At 42.9% G+C, this 15,428-nt stretch overlaps 1 protein-coding gene across 1 annotated transcript in view; it reads right to left on the minus strand.

Moving 5' to 3' along the window:
- adcy1a (adenylate cyclase 1a) overlaps window positions 1–13,665 on the minus strand; it is a 40,861-nt gene extending 27,196 nt beyond the window's left edge. Inside the window, exons 1-4 of the mRNA XM_049029731.1 lie at window positions 12,801–13,665; window positions 8,238–8,387; window positions 6,340–6,458; window positions 1,268–1,379 (exon numbers count right to left, since the gene is read on the minus strand). Of these exons, the coding sequence (XP_048885688.1) occupies window positions 1,268–1,379; window positions 6,340–6,458; window positions 8,238–8,387; window positions 12,801–13,409 (990 nt within the window). The 5' untranslated portion in view covers window positions 13,410–13,665. The remainder of the gene's footprint in view (window positions 1–1,267; window positions 1,380–6,339; window positions 6,459–8,237; window positions 8,388–12,800) is intronic.
- Between the last annotated feature and the right edge of the window lie 1,763 nt (window positions 13,666–15,428).

Consider the following 15,428-nt stretch of genomic DNA (forward strand, 5'->3'; position numbering starts at 1 on the left):
ATACACAAGCACAGTGCACGCACCAAACACACCATAGACACCAAATACTCCTCATACACAAGCACAGCGCACGCACCAAACACACCATAGACACCAAATACTCCTCATACACAAGCACAGCGCACGCACCAAACACACCATAGACACCAAATACTCCTCATACACAAGCACAGCGCACACACACCAAACACACCATAAACACCAAATACTCCTCATACGCAACAAGCACAGCGCTTACACACCAAACACACACATACATAAACACAACACACACACAAGCACAGTGCACGCACCAAACACACCATAAACACCAAATACTCGTCATACACAAGCACAGCGCACGCACCAAACACACCATAGACACCAAATACTCCTCATACACAAGCACAGCGCTCACACACCAAACACACCATAGACACCAAATACTCCTCATACACAAGCACAGCGCACGCACCAAACACACCATAGACACCAAATACTCGTCATACACAAGCACAGCGCACACACACCAAACACACCATAGACACCAAATACTCCTCAAACACAACAAGCACAGCGCACACACACCAAACACACCATAGACACCAAATACTCCTCATACACAACAACCACAGCGCACACACACCAGACACACCATAGTCACCAAATACTCCTCATACACAACAAGCACAGCGCACACACACCAAACACACCATAAACACCAAATACTCCTCATACGCAACAAGCACAGCGCTTACACACCAAACACACACATACATAAACACAACACACACACAAGACAGCACAACACATACATACCAGACATACTTTCACACAATAAACACATACACAAACACAACATATACACAGCAAAAAAAACATGCACCACACACACACACACACACTAAACACACCATACTAACTTACACACACATTAAACACACACACACCATACACAATTACACACATACAAATTTGATTGCAGAAATTTAGCATAAATAGCCACCGTGGGGAGCTTCAAGATTGCGTTTTTATGGATTTACGGTTCACTAAATATGCGCCTTATATTAAATACGCCCCTTCGCCGCACAATTTAATAATCCCGTTTTGATAAGAGTGGCGAAAAACAAAACAGCAGACAACTACAAAGTAATTAAATAGCCAGGCGCAGCTGATTCGCTAACGCACCACCTCCTGCGCTATAAACAGCATCGGTCCGACACCGTAACTCCGTAACTCCGCAGCTGGACGTGGAGAGCAGGGAGAGGGGATTAAAACTGTTACTCACGGTGGCGAGCTCGTCAAACTTGCCGAAGAGTTCGTTAAGCAGCTTGACAAGCTCCTGCGCGGTGCACTGCGACGCCAGACCGGTGAAGCCCACGATATCGGCGAAGAGGATGCTGCAGAAAGCGGGGGAACCAGCGTGAAATACCTTCGATCAATCAACCAACCAACCAATCAATCAAAGTTTTCTTTGTTACCTATGCAGTTATACCTAGTCCAATGCGTAGATGCTTATCTCCAAGACATAAGTAAGGGAGACCAGGGATCATTGTCATTTTCTTTCATTTTCATTTTGATAAAATGTACAAAAATAACACAACAGAAAAACATGTGTTCCTTTCAAAGTAAAGCTGTACTAGTTTAGTAAACATACGTGGTGTTTCGGGGAATCAGTTAGGTAGATTAATCCATAAAAACTATCGACAACTATCCCCGGTCTCCGCAAAACATTATGCGGAGACAAGAAAAAATAATGTGCAACTTACAGTAATGTGACAGGTGGTCCTGCAAAGTGTCAAATGTCAAATGAATAAATAATTGAGTATTTATATATGTAAACTAAACAACAGGAATAAATATCGCAGCTGAACATCTCTGTGTTGAGTAAACTTCCACAGGCCTTTGGTTAAAGTTTTAGGTTCTAGACACTGTCTTCATTAAAGATCTGAACTGCATTGGGAAATATGTAACACCTAATAAACATCAGCACCAGCCTCTACATTAAACATTTCATACAGTATGTTTATGATTTTTTGGAGACTGCTTTTTTAACTTTTTTAATGCAGCCAATGTAATACAGTACGTGTAAAATTCTCTTGAACCGTCTATTTCGGTTGCTGTCAAAACCTAACAGAGAGATGATAAAGAGTAAATGTTGTTATGGACTGAGATTAGATGTGATGAGTTTAGATAACACCTGGCATCATGCTGATCCTGTTTATGAAACCAGCCGGATTTCTAAATCCACTCAGTGATGTTCTAATATAAAACTACATTACTCCAACCGCATGCTGATCCACAACCTACACTTCTATCCATATAAGAAATGTTTACCCATTTAATGTGATTTGTATGGAAAATGCAAGCATAATTGTCCAGTAAAGGCAAAATTTTTACTTGTGATTTTGTACAGCTGAACAGCTGTGCATTGTTCACCAAACAGGGTGGAGACCTATGTACAGTCCTAGTCAAAAGTCTAGGTACACCTACTGAAAATTACTTGTCTTTCAACAGGATAATGACCCTAAGAACAGCTCAAGGTTATGTAGTAAGTATTATCCTGTGAACAAGGATAGTGATGGAGTGCTGTGACAGATGACCTGGCCCCCTCAATGCCCCCCAACCTAAACCCTAAAGAGCTGCTTTGGGATGTGTAGGATTGAAGGGTAAGATTGAGGTAGCCACTTCGTGCCTAGAACTTGTGGAAACTCCTTCAGGACTGTTACTGCTGGAAAACCATTCCAGGTGGCTACATCTAGAAGCTGCTTGAAAGAATGTCAAGAAAAGGAAAAGGGGCCTATTTTGAAGAGTCCAGAATTCAAGGAAACTGTGAGATGTTGAACACTTCTTTGGGTCATTGCTATATTTGATATGTATTACTTTGTACAATGTATCAACAGAGACAAATGCATTAGCAGCAGGTGTATCCAGACTATTGACTAGTGCTGTACTGTTCAAAAACCCATAACAAACAAAATTATATGACCTAAATGTTTCACTTAGGATTCTTACAAGAGCTGAACATCGCTTTGTCGTGTGATAGCTGGTATATAGCTGTAATCTGGATAAAAGCCCATCAGTTCAGAAGCTGTTTAAGGACCATTTTACTTCAGAGTGCACCAAAGATATTGACATGTGAGTACAACTATTAGACTACACTGTAAAGAACTTTCGTGCTTTGTCAAATACACCAACAGAGCAAACCACTGACTACTTAGCTGCCCCTTGAATCTCTTCAGTGCTGTTGACCGGCCTTGTGAAATAAATGTGCCCCATCCACGGCATCCAGATTTAGGGGATATAACCTCTCGCCTTCTTCATGCTACGATGAAAGTGCATCAGTAATTAAATGGACACCAACTAACATATGGCTGCTGTGTGGAGCACTTTAAGGAGCTTTCCTCAGAAGAAGAAAGCTGGATCTTAAGAGGACATCTTTGTTTCATGCACTTCAGGGTATTAGGTGTTAAGATGCTTAATTGCGCACCTGCACGGTATTAAATGTTTACTGGGATTGCAGCTCAAACTTTGCTGGTCTTCATATGGTTTTTTGAAACAGTTTCTGGACGTCTGTGAGAACACAACAGCTCTTTGGTGTATTTTGGCTGGTGGAAGGTCCTCCTCAGCCAAATTAACTTGGGGCTTGAAAACTTTGCTACACATGTCCTGCTAATGATGGCCATGCAAATGGCCTACAGATGTTTGGTCTAGAGATGCTAACTAAGATCAGCTGATAACATCTACTGGTTTGACCTGGAGGGTGAAATGATTCCTTTATTTGAAAACGTTTATGTTGATATTTGCTGTACCGTAGATCCTGATGATGGGCCAGCATGCATAAAGGCAACTCTCTTCACCATGGCATCGTATCACAGGTCATTAACACTGAGCAACAATCATCTTTGGCACCCCTCTCACTGCATGGCCTGAGATTCACCTAGCCACTATCTCGAGTCAGAAATGAAGAGCATTTTGAAGGTCAGCAGCAAAAAAATCAAATAAAGGGCAAGTGGAGCCCAGGAGAAGGTTAACTGAGATCTTCAACTTCGTGTTCACCTTTTACAGATTTAATTTGATAACAATTTTCTCATAGTGTACGCTTTTGAAAGCGGAGAAAGGACTTCTTAGACCTCGTGCCCTGCATGCTAGAGATTAAAGGCAGTGTCATTACTGTGCTGTTGTCAATGGAACTCGTAAGTATTTAGCATGACGAGCGAATCCCCAGTGAGGTGAGAGAGGTTATTATTATAAGGTGCTGTCAAACTGGCGTGGACTCCTGGTGGCCATACAGACAGCGTTCCAGAAACTTCTGCCACCTGCCTGGGTCTCCATGCTTCCTGTGGGCACGTTCATTTGTTGTGACAATTGTGTTTGTATCCATGTTGCTTGTATTCCTCTTCCTCTTGTACTTTCGCAAGCATTATAAGCAGTTCCAATACGCTGGGACTTCTCATACCATTCCCGGAAGAGAACCTAGATCTTCATCATAGAATTCCGATCCCAGGGACACAGAGATTATTGGAGGGGAGGCTTCATATGTGCACCCTTGTGGTGTGACAGACAGATGAATTTAACATGATACAAATGCATCCCAAATTTTAATGAGTAGATCATGCAGCCATGAGAACCTGAAGAATGTTCCAGCTCAAAAATTTAATTTCTTCATATCCTTAGTTACAGGTATGTAGAGGGACTTGTCCACCCCTCCCCGGAAACATCCACCCCTTCCTATGTTTCATAACATCCCAAAAGAGAAATATTTTAAATCTGTTCATTTATCGAGCAGACACTGGTATCCAAAGCAATGTATATTTTTTAGAAAGCAAAGTCAGACAGGCTGTGGAACAATTTTGCTTAAAGGTTTTGCTCTAGGATCCAATAGTGATGTCACTCTGTCAACCTTGAGAGATGAACCAACAACCTTACAACTACAGGTGAGGCATCCTAACCCAGCAAACCATACATTATTCCCAGTGAAAGAGAGTGACTGGGGGGTTTCATTAGCAGTCTTACTTCTTGAAGTTACTGTTACTGTATACGCAGGCAAAAAAAAGAAAATTATGTAAAAAAACAGGCACCATGTGATGCTTTAGTGATGGAGCATTGGGGGACAATGTGTTGGGGTTCATAGCTACTGTGCCAGGTTCTCACTGTCTATACTGCTCGTGTCCACAGTCTCCTCTGTTGTACTTAGAAGCCGTTACACCGAAAAGAAGTGTTTCATTGTAACTGACTCCATCACAGATGTTTTCATCCTTCCCTGTGACCCATCTTGTAGGAGCACGACTTTTTAAACGCATTGCTCGAGGGCTCAACAGAACTAAACGATTCTCTTCTCACACCCATGGGGTTGCCACCTGAACTTCTGGAACCTTCTGAATCATCCCTCTCCCTAACCATCGCAGCGTTGGTTCATTCACACCCGACAGTCCTTCACAGAGCTGCTTAAGGAGTGTTTGTTCAATATTGACAGTGATTTATTTTTTTGCATTTTTCTTGTGGATCCATTGGCCTACACCCTTGGCATGACGTCCTGATCCCGTAGCTGGCTTTGGAAGGCAGAAACGATTCCTGCACGTGGAACACGCATTATGCTGACTGTGGCTTTCATGTCCGAGGCTTAAACATCACTGAAATGAGTCGGAGGCAATTTCGTGAGCTGAATGAGAGTTATTTCGCTGCTCGTTTTTTGGGGTCAGCAGGGTACATGTTCTGAATGCTGAGGAAGAGGCGTCCAATTAAACGCAGCATACAGCAACCAGACACCCCTGTGCTTCTTTTTGATGTTGAGGCGGGTGATTTACAGGCTTGAGGAAAGCGAGGAGTTTGCTGCTCCAGCTCATTTGTCGGGGGGAACTCGGGGCATCCCCTCAGCTTACTACCAGGTTTCAGCTACGTCTGGGTACAGCAGCTTGAACCAACAGCTCAGTGCTTCCATTAACAGGGCAGACGGAAGTCATTTTACCGGACTTGCTCGAGTCCTGCTGGTTGAGATAATACACAAAGAAGGGTGGAAACAATCCAACAGGGACCCACGTGGATTTTGCTTGTTACGATTTTATTTCTGGTCGCTATGGTTTTCAGGACTTTATGGCACTGGTGCCAGCCCTGTAATGTTCACAGTTTCAGTTTAACCCAACGTTCAAGCACTCTATGAAACAAACAATAGCGATTTAGCTAACGGCCTCAGTGCTGTAATTGAGCTTTGGAAAGACCTCAAACACTTGCACATGCTTTGAATTTGACCAATGGTTTGAAATGGAATTACTTAGCGAATATTTTGAACTGCTGGGTCAGGGGACTGAATGGGACCTTCTCAAAAGTTGTTGAGAACCTCTAGACAAGAGTCAGACTAACCTGACATTGTCATGTCTTTGGATATAGATCTTGTGGAAGATACGCTCTGGTGGCTTCAGGAAGTCTTCCTTCATCTCCATGGCCACATTCCTGGGCAGCAAGCTCATTAGGAGCCGCTCCTGGATGGGGTACAAAGAGCTGATTATTAGCGTTGATGAAGCATCCCATCCCAGCCCCTTGATTGGGTGGGAGAAGCATTCAGCCATCAAGCTCAAATCTTCTGCCAAGATGCACAGATATAATCACATGATCTGTGCATCTCACCCCCTCCTTATCATCGCTGATTTGACTCATAACTCATAGCACCATCAAAACTGACGTGAAGCTTTTATACATTAATAAGACTAGATATTTTTACTCATGCAATTAAGGTACAACTTCTGGACTCTCTTGACATGTAAACATTCCCTGTCCATAATGGCCCTTCCACCAGCAGCTGTTTTCATATCCATGTTCCCTAATCCCTAATCTTTGGTCCTTAACATCATGTACCATGCTGATAAATGATTAGAATTAGCCAAGGAGTTCAATTCATTCACTCATTTTCCATGTCCTATACAGGGGTCCGTAGCCTATCCTGGAAGCAATGGCCTCAAGGCAGAGAATTACCCAGGACAGGGTGCGAATCCATCTCAGGGCAGACACACCATTCATACACACAATACAGACAACCTGGCAACTTCAGTTCACATTGGCATGTTTTTCAACTGTGGGGGAAAACTGGGCAAGCCAAAGGAAACCCCATAATTATGTGGGGGAGAACATATAAACTCTACACACAATGCTGGGCAGAGCAACCAAATATTTGAAATAACTACAACTACATACCAAGGTCTTTTCAAAGACTCGGTTGACGCGTTAAGATTTTACACACGCTTAAGCTCAGTCCCCTTGTTCAACAGCTAAGGGGTCGAGAGTCCTTTAGGTCCAGCTTTCTGTATTGAGTACGACCATCTTTGGTTAATAGCTCTGACCACGCATTCAGATTTTGAGACCAAGCAAGCGTGAGCTCCAAATCACATCACCCCTGGCCCGGTGTCGCCCATCAGCCTCATGAATATTAACCACGGCTGGTCGTCTGCCTGGCACCTGAACACAGGGGCGGCCAGGGTGCCTCTACAGATCCAATCACGGCGACGGCGGCAGCGCTGTTCGGCAGCACCGCGTGACCTTTCATGAAAGCCACAGAGGCAGGAAAAGCAATCTGCTGAAATAATTACCTGTCAAAATGTCGCCTTCTGAACTTATTAGGAAACAAAGACGTCACGCGCTAATCGGCCTCTGCACGGGCGCTAATCCTCGTGCGACTGGCCACGCCACGCTGCTGTTGTACAGCGTGCTTCTGCTTTCTCCTTTAACCCACAAAGCAGTAAAATACGGCACTCAACGTTAATACTTTTGACAGGTTTATTTTCCGGTTTTCCTCACTTTTCCCATGTTTGAAAGGAGAGTGAGATAAGGGGCTGGAAAATCGTCAGTTTTGGCTAGCAAGTAGCTTAAATTTAAACATTCAGGAAAGGGAGGGAAATGTAACATTTGCGTAAGAATTTTAGTAAATCGTTAAATGTTAATCAACATCTGGTATTTAGATGAAAGCCAAATATTTCTTTTGAATGTTTATATGAATATTGTTTCCAAGGCCGTTTCATAGATTTTTTTTTAAGGTAAGGGGCATAAAAGAGTTCATAATTCATACAGAGAAGCCAACTTTACCATTAGCCAATGATATTTTGTGAATCCATGAGTGACAGAGCACTCCAAGGGCCAATCAGCTTTTCGCTGCCCCTGTGGACCCAGCCCACAGTACATGATCCTGATTGATGCTGTTTGCAATATAGCTATAGCTAACTTGTTTGTGAGAGTGTCCCCGCTTATGTGTTTACATCCAGGTATCCCACCTGTTTCTCGTTCTCATCCTCCAGCCTGAGTCTCTCCTCGATGCAGTCACGGGCCTGCAGGAAGGCCTTCCGCTGGGCCCTCTCCGTCAGGATCCTCACAAAGGCCCCAGAGAGGTTGACACTGGTGAAGAGCACGGCATTGGCCCCCAACTGTACAGCAGAATGCGAGTCATTACATAATCCAGGTGGAGGTCACCGTACCCTGTACTGAGTTCTAAACACCACAACACAGAGCCCTGCACTTTTTTTAAATTGTTTACTTCCAGTCATTCTGGTCAGGCCAGAGGCTACCCCATTACAACCGGCATAATGTCCTTGTATTTATTAAATATTCATTGTGTGTCCGTGTGCATAAATTAATGAAGCGAACATGCTACTGAATCATGGCCCTGACATTTTTCCTTCGGTTCCGCGGTTGCACCAAAGTGACATTTAACAAAGTAGAGCAAAAAAAAAATCAGGGTGTAGAACACAGATACACAGGGCAAGGATGCAGAGATATGATAACTGGAATTATTATGTATTTTAAAATGCACGCACAAGATTAAAGGATAAACTAAAATGATTGATTATTTGCAGGTTTGTCATCTATTATACAAACAATAGACTTACTTATCAAAAAACTTATCATATCCTCTCACATGTGTAGCCCACAGGCATGTAACCAGCTAGTAAAATTATGAGTCCAAACCCCCCCCCCCCCTCCCCCCGAAATTTGCTTTAGCCCCCCGAATGGTTACTGGACCAAGCTTGCTGGACCAAACTCCACAAAACTGATTTCTGGCTGCAGGCCTGGTGCCCATATTACATTCTGGTCATAACTTTACCCCAACTGCACAAAAAGGTGCTTAGTGATGACATTAATAACCTGTATAACAACCAGCATTCTGTGCCAATATTCACTAAACTAGCCTTTGACCCCGAGTACCATCGGATTTTTCAAGGAAGGTTGAAGAACGTTGATGTCAATAAGTAATCTCTTGTATTGCTTAATAACTTTTGACAAGGACTATGTGAACGCTGACAATGTCATTTCTCAACCATTGCTAAGGGGTACCACAAGTGTCTGTACTGGGTCCCAATTTATTTTCTTATCTATCTCAACAACATACCTCAGGCAGATAGAACCTCACACATTGGCCTTTATGGAAACACTCCTGTATCTAGCCAGTCCATCCTTTGGGCATAATACCTAATTTTCAGGAACGTTCCGTAAATACTCAGCCTGATCTCTGTGCTCTTCTCCTGCTTGCTACAGTACTACTGAATTGTAACAAAAGATTTTGTTTGGTAAAGAAATCTCAGTCCGCTGAGTTTGAGACTGTCTCTTTGCATAAGTATCTTTTTTTGCTGGCTAGACTCTCCTTCTCACCCCCTGTATTCAAGCTGTAAGGCTTAGGTTCTACCACACAAATAAGGCATCTGTGCAGAAGCCATGGGTAGTTCAGTGAACATTATCACATGACAGGGGGCTTAGAAGGGGCTGGAGTTTCATGTGGTGATTCTGCTTTTCAGGGGTGGATGGGACCAGTGAGGGAATGGTACACAAAAGGCCTTTGGAATAAATAAAGATATAAATTGCTGTTTCTGTGAGGAAGGACAAAAAGATAAAGACTACAGGGTTATATTGAAATGCAGCACAAAGCCCGCCTCAGGTCCAGAACCAGAGTATTTTAATATATAGGGACACAAGGAACAAGGAACAGAAAGAACAAAAATAATGAAATATATTTGTCTCATGGGTCACCATAGTCGCACAGTGGTTAGCACTGTTGCCTCACACCTCTGTGACTGGGGTCCAAATTCTCCACCCCAGCTCGATGTGTATGGAGGTTGTATGCTCTCTGTTTGTCATTACAGGGTTTACTCAGGGTACTCTCCTTTCTCCCGCAGTACAAAAACACACCATGGTAAAGTACAGTTACCAAATTGTTTGTGTGTGTGAATGGTGTTCATGCCCCAACCCGGGGTTTTGCCCATAGTTTGCGAGATAAGCTCCAGACCCCCAAAATTCTGAATAGGACAAATGGGTACAGAAGATGGATGGTATTTCTCTCACCCGCCTGAGATGAAAGGATACCTTTCCTTTACTCCCTTATTTACATTACCTGGTATAAATGACCAGTTTTGCCATCTACTAATTCTATCTTCACAGGGGTGCAGCCATAGGGGCACTAGCCCTAGCTGAAAGCTGACTGGCCCCTGGAATAGCCCCAACCCTGTCACTCACGGACTCAACCCTTATCATTGGCCAACGATAAGGCCGGCCCCTCTGTATGAATAATGACCCCTCTTATGTCACCACCTGAAAAAAAATCCTAGAATCATCCCTGCATCTACAGAAATGCGAAGGAGCCATTAATTGTTCAGACATCCTCCACTACCCACCTAATGCTCTCTATAAGCCAATGAACTCCATACTCTCTTCCATCGGTTGTCACTGGGTGGAAAATTTACCCTGTCCATCCCCATCCACAAATCCCTATTAGGTGTTATGTGACCATACCTTGCTACAGCTGCCTCACCCTTCAAAACCAGACCTGCCAATTATATTCAGCTAAAAATACTACATTTAGCTCCATTCCCAAATTGCTCTTCTTACTTTTGCTGCAGCCAGAGACTGGAAGAGACTTGAACCTCCTCTATTATTGCCACAGCATTTGAGAAGTCGTTTTTGAATATCAATACTATCCACTCTAACATATTGCTTGCCTCTGTTCCCCTGATTTTATGTTAATTTCCCTCGATCTGTCTGTAATTGCTGTTGCCTTGCTGTGAACGGGCTCCTTGATCATTAAAAATATCAATTTTATTCAAAAGTGCCTGGTTAAAAAACAGTTAAACGAGGATTTACAGGCTGAGAATGTGATCAGCGATCTAATTAAGTCTGCGTTTACATTGCATGGTATTTATTTAACCTAGAAGCCCTGCGGGGGGCATCAGCTCAATTCTCTGACGCCAGTCGACTCCTGCAGTACAGAAGACAGTTCGGTTATATGAGGAAGATGCTAATCTATTCATATGAGGGAGACAGCACTTCTGTTAGGCTGGACGAATTCCAGTCCCATGGGACAGTATAGTAAACTAACTCCTTTGGAGGGGAGCCCTCCCACTGATGTGGTTTAGGAGAATTTTGCCGAAATCCTAAGTGCTGCATTTAAAGCATGAAGTGTACTTGCAGAAAATAGATCCACTTCAAGGGTGTTCACTGTAAATATATTCTCTATGGAAATTAAAATGCCGGAGCTGACAGTTAACTTGGGATTGACACATCGGCACATCTTTTTTTTTTCATCCGTACAGTTACACGATGCACATTTTCTATAATTGCTAAAATAAATAAGTAAATGTAAATGTAATGGTAATTAATAAGAGTACATTTCACCGCTTCTGTTGTGGTAATATTTGCACTTGTGCACTCATTCAAATTCCAATTTATCGTTTTGGAAGGTGATATTTTACTTAAGGTAATAACCTCTTTTGATGAATATCTGAACATGATTTTAAAACAACAACAACAATAATAATAATAATAATAATAATAATAATAAGTACTATGCAACTATTAAACCTTCAGCCACACGTACCACTTGTGAGTTGGCGAGCGGAGCACAGGCTTTCAGCATACTGACTCGTTAATAGGTGGGCGTGGATTCGTGTGCGTTGGCGCAACACTCAGTGCGTGAATTACATCATTCAGCGGAAATTTGACCCGTTTTTAAACATTAAAAATTACATAATGGGTGTAGTTTGTTAGGTACAGTAAAAAACGGCAGTCTTGCTGTAGCGGTAATGATTTACGCCTTTATTATTTGTATTTCACGTTCTTCGATTTCTTTACATATGGTGGGCATATAGGCTTCATGCACGACAGAAATTTTGCATTTAGGCCCTATTTATTACTTTACTAGTTGTTAAATGCTTTCATTCTAGTCTATAGGCATTGCAGTTTATCGGCAGTACTACTCATATTACATGTTGTATTTCAGATTCTTAAAAGACAAGCAAATTAAATGCTTTGTAAATTGCTTCAGGTTCCTTTGAACGTATTTAACGCAGTTCATGTCCGGGATGTTGAACTTAGGATATAGACTGTAAATATGAATGTAACTTATTCATGATAAACATGTGCGTCAGTGCTTCAATACGGTATATTTAAGCTTTACAAGGAAATATTTAAACAACTATATCTGTATAAAAAGAATAAAAAAATGTTAATTAAAAAAGCCATGAACTGGAGGAGATATTTTGCGAAATAAAACTATTTAAAGGTCGCAAACTTTTAAGAGCGGCGACGCCAGTCGGCAGAGAGACTGCGCACCGCTCCGGGCTCTGCACGTCCGCTGTCCATCGCCAGGTGCTGAACCGAGAAAATCCAGGAAAAGTCGGGGGTCGTGACGCCCACCAGTCGAATGAATTGCATACACAGTGGGTTGCATAACGAAGATTACGACATATACAAACAAACACACACACACACACGCACACTCCAAAACTACAATCAGACAAACGTGAAGGCGGACGCAGGTTTGCCCGCCAAGTAAGCAGTACCCCTGCGCTTACCGTTCTCCACAGTCTCTGTCTCTTGGCTGTGACTGATGTCCCCGTCACAATCAGATGGGAGATGGCGACCATAATCCCAAAAACTACGGCTAACAGCGTTCGCACGGGCAGGAGGGAATAGGCGACGAAGGTGACCAGCATGAGCTGCCACATTCCCTGCTCCGGGGACGACGGCGGATTCACATCGTGCGCTCCCAGGGCGAACGGGCAGCAGAGGAAGGAGAAGGTGAAGCTGAAGAGCAAGGTCAGTTTGAGGATCTGTTGGAGCTGTGTCACCTGCAGGTACTTGACATTGGTGACAATGAAAAGGGAGACGAATATAACGCAATGCAGCGGATGGGACCCTTTGGATATGGTCAGACTCGGACCGGAGACCAGTTCGAGCACGGCCAAAGTTGCTGCCATCACGATCAGAACCGCAAGCGCCTTCAGGGTGGAGGTCTGCTCCAGTTTCAGGTTGTAAATCTGGAAAAGGGACTCCAGCTCCTTGCAGTCAAACTCGTCCTCGCAGGCGATGGCATTCAGCGGGGCGCCGACAGGACAGTGGCCATGCTTCCTGCGTGTTTTGACATGCTGGAACGGAATCTCCTCCATGTCGGTGCCATTCATAAACCGAAACCGCTGCGCTGCCTGTGTCGCCGTCGTCTCCTTTTCATAAAACCCGCGGCTTTATCGCAGGATCGCTAGATGCATGCAACACGCCATCCACAGGTTGACGCGTGTCGTCGGCGCAGGAAACTGACCGTTAAAAAGCCCAGAGCTTTAGTTTTCCTCATACACGACTCCAGGAAAAAAAAAGTACACCGCCTACAGTTACTTGCTTCACATTTCCAGAAATAGGTTAACACGATAGCGTCCAACAGCTTTCTATATCCAACTGCTCAGATGGAATCACGCCTGCGCAATATAGGGCGAGAAGGACGGCACGTCTCAGCACCTGAAGATTGACAAGACAAAACAAAGATTTGACAAGAGCCGGACTCGGAAATCCGACCTCATTCGTAAAGTCCCCTTTTATTGATAATCCGATTGTATTTAACCAACGCCATCGACGTTTTACATTTTCACGGTCTTCGTGGAAAAACCACGCAATTAGAATCATTTCGCAACATGCAAATAATATCAAGGTGATCAAAATTAGGCTCGCGTTTATTTCACAACTTGGCAGGGTTTGATATCAGTGTATTGTTTCATTCAGGTCTCTATAAAAAATCAGTTAGGCTATGCTCTTGATACAGACAATACATCACCTCTGGCGCTCGAAAAAAGAAACTAAAATCGATATTTATTCTTTAAATCTAACATGGGAATCACAAAAGGAATTCTAATCGACACCTGTCCGGAATGGACCAGGATAATCTGTTTCTATTAGGTTTTTGGAGTCCCCAGTTGTAGCTTTATTTACAGATTTAAATGAATGTTCAGTTATTATTTGCTATTACAACTAACACAGGAAATGACTAGAAATAAAGTGGATGAATACAGGCCTCAGCTTGAGACTCTTGCTCATTTATTCAGTTCTCTACTGTGGGTTATATGTTGCAGATATATATATATATATATATATATATATATATATATACACACACACACACACACACACACCTCTGGAAAAATTAGGAGACTACAGAAAATTCTCGATTTATGGGCATGCACCTGTGTAAAATATACATTTTTTTGCAAACTGCAGCCTGGCTCTTCCCTGATTCTCATTCATGAAAGGCTTCATCCTTGCTTTATGGGACTTCAGTCCTGCTTCCTGGAGCCTGCTATGAATTATCCTAGCAGTGCACTTCACACCACGTAATGTTTCTCATTCCCTTTCAAGGTCACTTGAGGTCATCCTCCAGTTTATGAGGCACTGTCAGATAAGTTGATGGTCATCTCTGGCATTAGAAAGTTGTTGGCTGGTTTCACTTCATTCTTGTGTACTGCTGTCGTAGAAGCTTTGAGCCTGGAAGCAGCCTGCCTCACAGTGTAGCTTTCTGTGTGAGTGTGTGTGTGTCTGTGTGTGTGTGTGTGTGTGTGTGTGTGTGTGTTAGTATGTAAGCAGTTGGGATGAGTGGTAGGAGGAGGGGGTTGTCCTCAGGGCAGTCTGTGTAACCCTATAGTTTTGGTACACAAACTTCACACTGTTTAAGATCAGTCTGTACTTGAACTACAGATGGATTATTGCCAAGTTCTAGGGCCAGTGGGACATACTGGCTTCCCTTAATTGGATCGTTGCTTCTCAAAGTAAATTATTTAGTTGTTCCTTTAGTGTTCAGGGCTTCAGAGCACACGTAATGGTTTAAATCCCCCCTGAAACACTTAACCATTCAACTGATTTCTTCAAATAGTGATTCTTTCTGCAGCAGTAGTCTTGTTGTACATATGCAAGACATGATGGTACAACATACACACACAAGTTAAGAGATTATTTTGAGCACTGAGTCTGAAATTCCAACATATATCACAATATTGAACAAGTCACAAAAACGTTAATATTTTCTCCCATGGATCAATGTGCACATCTTTCACAAAACTGTTTTTATCTATCTATCTATCTATCTATCTATCTATCTATCTATCTATCTATCTATCTATCTATCTATCTATCTATCTATCTATCTATCTCTTGTTTCAACC

Source organism: Brienomyrus brachyistius, chromosome 1, assembly GCF_023856365.1.
Source record: "Brienomyrus brachyistius isolate T26 chromosome 1, BBRACH_0.4, whole genome shotgun sequence".
NCBI classification, from domain to species: Eukaryota; Metazoa; Chordata; class Actinopteri; order Osteoglossiformes; family Mormyridae; genus Brienomyrus; species Brienomyrus brachyistius.